Genomic DNA, 7,509 nt, shown 5'->3' with positions numbered 1-7,509 from the left:
AGTCTTCTCTTGATTGTTGACTTTGACATACATGCACTTACCTGTGTTCTTGATCTAGCCAACTGTTGTGAAGGGTGTTTTCTTCACCAGGGAAAAAATTATTCAGTCATCCACCACAGTTGTTTTCCGTGGTCTTCCGGATCTTTTGGTGTTGCTGAGCTCACCGATGCGTTCCTTTTTTTTAAAGAATGTTCCAAACATTTGTTTTGGCCATGCCTAATGTTTTTGCTATCTCTCTGATAGGTTTGTTTTGTTTTTTTCAGCATAATGATGGCTTGCTTCACTGCGCGAGCAAGTGGATGAGGTGAGTTAAATTATTTTTAATTCCTCCATCCCTATTTTAGTAAGCATTCTGTATTAAGAATGCTATTATTTTCTCTTATAACCATGTTATAAGGGAAAATAATAAAATCTACACAACACCTAACCCAAACTTCTGTGAAGAAGTTCGGGTTTGGGTACCAAACATGCAGATTTTCTCCCGTGCGTGCAAAATGCATTAAAACGCTTTGCACTCGCGCAGAAAAATCACACATTTTCCCGCAACACACCCGCATCATATCTGGTCCTCACACGTGACGCACATGTAACAGCAGGGGGCAGGCCTTATTTTTTTTTTTTATATTTCCTGTAAACGGAACAGATTGCTACACTCTGCATGTCATCCGCATTTTTTATGGATCCATTGACTACAATGGGACGACGGAACGTATTTTGCAGACAATAGTAGGACAGGGTAACAGAATGACGGAACGGAATGACCATTGAAATGAATAGGTCCGCATAACATTCCGCAAATTTGCGGAATGGATGTGGAATATAAAATACGGATGTGTGAATGGACCCTTAGTTTTTGGTGATTTTTTTTTTTTTATGGAGGAGGGTTTCAGTTGCCACTCTGCAGATCATGAAAAAGGTGTGATAACCTAAACACGTAGATCGGGAAGTAGGCTCTGTGTTTGGATTTCCCGTATATATAATTTTCTATTAATAAAGTATTTTTTTCTACTAATAAAGCTTTTGGGTTTTAATCAATGTTCTCTGCATCAAGTTCTGGACTTAATATTTTGCTACAGTAAGGGAACAAAGTTGTGAACTTAGATACAGTAACAGAACCAAGCTGATTGAAATAAAGCAGCAGAGGTTACAGCCATGAAGTGTGTACAGAAACGCACCAACCAGCACATAAATAATAGTGTATAACATGTTGGATAAGACGGGGCTATGCTGTAATAGAAAGCATTTGTCTAGTCAAATTGCATGCAGCCATCACAGAAATTTCCAAATTTTATAGTGGCTTAGGCAGTTTTCTACTGCCTGAAATAGGGTTCTGGCCCTATCCAGCAACTCAGATGCCAAAGGGGGAGGCAGCAGTACGGGGTGAAGGGGGGACCCCGACAAGCAGTGCAGACAGAATCAAGTCGCCCGCAAGGAAATCTTGCCTGACACAAGGAGCAGGCATAATGGACAGCTATTGGCAGCTTAGGATGAGCACCTGTGGGATCAGACATGATGGTTACCCAGGGAAGGACACACCTGAGGCTGGAGAGGGTACAGTGACCTGAGAGGAGACAACAGTTCCTACCAGAGCGCCGCTGTAGGAGAATGTCCCCAGAGAAGAGCTTCCTGAACGCTGTGGCAGGAAGAGAAGGCCCCGCCCCCTCAGGTCCTGCACGATCAGTAGCCCCCGCAGCGCCTGTATAGATTGTGACAGCGCTCCACCAGCAGGCAGCCCTGGATAGCCGATGTGGAGCGCCGCCCTGTAAGCGGGAGAGGAGGTAATGATAGACTTGTGCCGCTTCCTCTCCTATGCGTCCTGGACCGAGCGCCCGAGATAGGTCCCGCCCCCTCCCAACCTGAATGTACTCCTCTGTTCACCGGGAATGGCTCAAGGTGTCTAATAAAATCACCCCCCGCCGGTCGAGTCAGGCTGGAGACCGGAGAGTACCTCTTCTAGGGAGGGAGGGAGGGGGTCGAAGGCCGGGAGCAGGCAATACTTATCTGTCCTGCCACCGTCTTCACCCTTCCTCTTCTCCAGCAGGGTCACCCCTTCAGCTACTGGCACCTTAGTGGCAGGACACTGGAAGAGGGACTTGGATGGGTGACTCTTCCTCTGGCAGGAGGAGCTAACAGCTTTTACCTAGTGTCAACGCCTCCTAGAGGACATAGCTATACCCACGGTTTCTGTGTCCCCCAATTGATATGGGTGAGAAATATTAGTAGTTTCACATTATGTTTTTGACCTAAAATGATGTAGGTAAAAACAAATCTCTCAGGGTCCCAATAGTGAATTGCAAACAAAATGCTAAACAAATACTAAACAAAATGTTTCAGGATCTCCCTCATCCATGCATATAGGTAACGTTTCACACATTTAGTCACTGTACTTTCACACGATTTTATTTCATTTAATTGAGAACGGTGTAACTAGCAAATTTCTAAATCACTTAACATAAAAAATATGCCTGCATCCACCTGAAAAAAGCTGTAAAGTCATGGCCACTATGGGTCTCACTTCCACCTAATTTAAAGTCCACTGCCTCTTGTTAAATAAGATCTGCCCCTAGTAACAGAGACACAGAAGATGGTACACAGAAAGTGGGGGAATGTCAGAGCTTGCTGAGGTCCTGAGCCTGATAAAAGAACTGCTTCTACACTGCTTCCAAAGATAACAGGAGCCTCCTGTGTGTCTGCAAGTGTGATTTTTCCCTCCTTCTCTGTTCTGTGAGCTCCAGAGCTGAAAACAAACACACAAGGAAGTAATGGAAAGGACATCACAAAAGTACAGTGCTGGCAGATTCCACAGAAGGGAGACGCCCCCTGCTTGTGAGAGAACTGCATCTAGCTGTGCAGCTGAAGAGAGGAATATGGTTGAGGAAGACATTAGGGAAGCCCAAAAAGACTTGTTCCATTACAGTAGCAAAGCACAGCCATGAAACCTTTTTTGGAAAACTCAGGTACACTTTAAGGCTAGTTTCACACTAAAGCTAAAATCTTCTGGCAGGCTGTTCCGGCAGAAGAACAGCCTGCTGGAGTTCATCATATATGGCATAACCGGATACTACATTTCCCTGTCTGAGGCCATTGACTATAGTTGAACCCAATGGGGATCTGGCCTGTTTCTGGCATTAGTGCTGGGATTCAGCTGGAAAAAAAAAAAAATAGGTTGCTTGCTAAAACTAGCCTAACATGCATGTTTTTACTGACACTTCGGCAAGTTTACACACTCTTATGCATTCCTTTTACAAATAGCATAATTTTATACGTATAAGGGTTTTCCCATAATTTTTTTACTGATAAGTTGGGGTCTGACACCTGGGACCCCTGCTGATCAGCTGTTTGAGAGGGCACCAGTGCTCCTCAGCCATGTGACACAGGAACGTGTCGTCACTAGGCCTAGGAAAAGCAGAGAGAAGCTGCAGAGCTCAGAGGAGAGCTGGTGCCTTCTCAAACAGCTGTACGGTAGGTGTCCTGGGTCCCAGATCCTGGAGTTTGATGGCTGTCCCGCGAGGGGTGTGGCATGTCTCACTCTCAACTGTCTCTGCTAGGGACGAAAAGACAGTTGAGTGCAATGGTGAAGCCGGGAGCTGTACGTTCCCTGCTTCACCATTCAACTGTCGACACTCTCATCGCGCCTGCACTGCTGATTAACAGAGCGCTGGGGAATGATGAGGATTCCCTGATCCCTGGGCTATTGTGCTCAGCGCAGCGGACATGATGTCACTTTATTGTACCTGTTGCTGCCCATGTCAGACCTCAGATCAGACCCCCATATTAGATCAGACCCCCCATGTCAGACCTCAGATCAGATGCTCATCAGAAATAAAATAAATAAATTCACTTACCTCTCCTGCTCCGGTGGTCTCTCCTGCAGTCACGCTTCCTCATCTTCTCTGGGACCATGCTGTACTGTGAACTGACTGCATGCAGTGTCAAGTCTACGTCCTGATGCTGTACGCAGTCAGGACAGTACAGCACAGTGCCTGGGGAAAGACCAGGGAGAGGAGAGTACCGGCATCAATTAACTCCCCACGACTCCTGCATACTAGTGACTGCTTCCAAAATGGAAGCGTTGAACTGTGTTTGCAATTTTTTTAAAAAATTGTTGCATCTCCTAGTTTTTACACCGCCCTCTCCACGTTTCCTAAAGTGGACGTGGCAAAGGGGCATGGTCAGCAGCTGCAAATTTATTTTAATTTACGCCAGCTTTGTAGCACAAATGAAGCTAGAAATCTATGGCAGCTCTGAGCTGCCATAGATTTCTGTTTAGGCACATGGAATGCCAGATGACGTCTCTAATTTATGACAAGGTCTGAACCTCATCATAAGTTAAGTGCATTATCCGCCAGTGCAGGGCATATCAAGACCAGCACAGAAAGAGCCGGTCTTGATAAATCTCCCCCAAAGTGTCTATTATTAGGCTTATTGGCCAGACTAAAAACTACTAGATTTCATAATTTTTTATATACAGATAGTGACTGAGAAAATAAAACTAAATGACCATAAATTCGTAAATATGTTTAACAATTTTTGATGACATATCACATTTAAAGGGGTTTCCCAGTAACCAACATTTATCTTCTATCCCACAGGAGAGGTGATAAATGCATCGTCTTCGTGGGTCTTCGTGGGCCCTCTGTGTGAATGGAGAGTAGTCTACATGGGTGACCACCGATCCATGGCACTGACAGAGATAGCTTAGTACAGTCACCCTACAATTAGAGGATGGTATTGTATATGTGTGAAGAATGAGTAACATGTTAAAATGTCTTTCTGGCTACTTGCAACCAATGCGTCAGTATGTAAAATGACTACATGACACTTACTAATATAGCCTTTGTTGGTATTCTGTGCCATGCCCCCTTGTTAGATGCAAATCTTCAGCGGCGTCTGCATAGAGGTCGTGTCTATAAGATTACCGCTGATGGAGGGTCATGTGACCAAACACATCACTCAGTCCCCTCCATTCAAACACTGCACCTCCACTAAAGTCCCAACAGATGATAGATGAATGGAGGAGACATCACATGGAGGTGATTTGCCTGGGTCACATGACCCTCCATCAACACCCGTTTTATGGACAAGACCTCTATGTAAACAACGGGGCATACCTCCTAAAATATAGAATTTGGAATTTCAACAAAGGTTACATTCGTAAGTGCCATATAATCAACTCCCAAACACATTGATCAACAGTAACCAGAAAATGGCTAAACCTTTTAATATAGTCACACACCATCTGTCAGCTGAAAATACATTAGAGTCTTTCCTTCAATGGTATATGTTAGAAAACACATACTGCAAACCCAGATCTAGACCCATCTAAGTTAAAGTGTCTTCTATTTAGAGTCGTCTTTATATTCATACACAATATAAGTCCAACTGGTGGAGAATGAGGCTTTCAATAGAGTTTCACAAGGTTATAGTATATTCCTGAGATTGCAATGTGTTAACACAAAGAATTAAACAGAATATTGATGTTATTTATTCGCTCTCCTTGTTCAGCCTGATCTTAATACTTGTGGTTCACATAATAACATTAAGGAAGAACCATTACATGATTACAACTGTGCGTATAAAAACATATTGTTATGCCTTATTCACACAATCAGTTTTCGGTCAGTGATTTCCTTCAGCGATTGCGAGCCAAAACCAGGTGCAGGTCAAAAATGAGGAACAGGTGGAAATCTTTCCCTTATACTTTACGTTTGTGAGGGCTCCAATCCTGGTTTTGGCTCACAAGTAGTGCTAAGTGAATCAAGCTTCGGATCCTAGATTTGCTCAAAACTTCCTTTTAATGCTGTACGGAGACCCGTCTCCGTACAGCATTCAAATGTATGGGCTCCGGCGAGGCGAAGTGATACTTCGGTGAATAATTTAAATTTTTAAAACTTTAAAAGCATTGTAAAACAGACTTCGGATACATGTTTTACAATGGTTTTAATGTTGAAAAATCAAATTCCAAAGTTATTCACCGAAGTCCCGCAAGACTTTGGTGATAACTCACTTCGCCTGGCTGGAGCCCAAAAATTTGAATACTGTACGGAGACGAATCTCCGTATAGCATTCAAACAAAGTTTTGAAATAATTGACTTCAGATCTAGGATCTAGGCAGACTACTCACAATCATTGGTGGAAATCACTGACCAAAACACTGATGTGTGAATAAGACTAGGGTTACACGACGACATGCGTCGTGCAACTTCTTGTCGTTGAAAAGACGCAAGACAATTTTTATAATGATTTTCAATTGTGTGTTTTCAATTCACTGCGAAATGCTGCTACTGCGACACGATAGTCGCAAACAGGTCATCCAAACTGGATTTTTGTGTGACCGTTGTGTCACAGTATGTCACAGTTCAACACCACTGACTACGATTATAAAAAAAAATAATAATCATGCAACATTGGTGCGTCGCAATGTAGTTGTACCCTTTCTGTCGACGTGTAGCCCTAACCCAAGGTTGCTGGCACACAGCGCAGAAGACCAGGGTTTAATGAGGCTTCTATACCAGCTAAATTGAAAACTGCATCCTGAATTCATGTCAGAACTGCACTGTGTGGCAGCACCTAATGCATTAGCTTGCTACTACCTCCCAGAATGTATTGAATGATTGATCTGGAGGGGGGGGGGGAGGAGAGGTAATAAAATTACATATTTGGGTCAAAGTGCATTATGGAAAATAGCAGCTTGTGAACCATTTGCATCATCTTACATATTTTGTCACGAAGGTTTAAAACAAACATGTAATAAATCTATGGGCATAAAAAGTAATAAGACAGTTGACAAGAAATACACTGTTTAGCATAATGCAGATGTAGGGACATTTACTAAAGTGTTATTGTGGTGTAAAAAAAGTGGCAAATTATGGTGCACATTATAATTGCGCAATAATTTGCGACTTTTCACTTGTCTTGTCACTTTTTAAAAGTGGCAAGAAAAGTGGGTGGGGGTTAGCATAAGGGGGTGCGGCCAAAGCTCCATGAACTGCCTGGAAATGCACCAAATTTATTAAAAGGCCTGTGACTCCCGTCTCAGTATATCTCCCCCATGGTTTCAGTAACTTGTGCCCCACAGTAACACTGGGCACTTTTTAAGTACATTCTTGAAAGGCACCTATTGGCAAAGTTTGGTAGCAGTTCTCAAGCTCAGTCTGGATGGCAAGTTGAAGGATGTCTATACTAAGCGTAATCACAGTGTCTATTGGTATCAAGCAATGTCTTCCTGACTTAATGTCAGCTGGCAGGCGTGTTTTCCATAGTTGATAACAGTCTTGTTAGCTGGGCTCGTTGAACTGGTGTAATCTGCTGGGTCATGTGAACAATACAGTCCATTGTAATTTCCGGGTTTGCTAGGACCAGACTGTAGAAGGTAAAAGAAACAAACATTTAGACCATTATTTAGAAAGAAAAAAAAAACATAAACCCTAAGTTTCTGGTACCCAACCTTCATAAAACATTTCAATAAGGGTACTTTCACAGTAGCGCCAGGACAGATCCAACAGGCTG

At 43.2% G+C, this 7,509-nt stretch overlaps 1 protein-coding gene across 3 annotated transcripts in view; it reads right to left on the bottom strand.

The window, feature by feature from the left end:
- Window positions 1-5,723: 5,723 nt before the first annotated feature.
- The window catches only part of ACACB (acetyl-CoA carboxylase beta), a 185,135-nt gene continuing 183,349 nt past the window's right edge, over window positions 5,724-7,509 (bottom strand). For all 3 annotated transcript variants that reach the window (XM_044275356.1, XM_044275357.1, XM_044275358.1), the window contains one exon: window positions 5,724-7,363. In XM_044275356.1, coding sequence (XP_044131291.1) covers window positions 7,237-7,363 — 127 coding nt within the window. In that variant the 3' untranslated portion in view covers window positions 5,724-7,236. The remainder of the gene's footprint in view (window positions 7,364-7,509) is intronic.

The sequence above is a fragment of the Bufo gargarizans genome, chromosome 1 (assembly GCF_014858855.1).
Source record: "Bufo gargarizans isolate SCDJY-AF-19 chromosome 1, ASM1485885v1, whole genome shotgun sequence".
Lineage (NCBI taxonomy): Eukaryota > Metazoa > Chordata > Amphibia > Anura > Bufonidae > Bufo > Bufo gargarizans.
Note: the sequence above shows the minus strand (reverse complement) of the source record. Positions and strands in the feature narration are given on the sequence as shown.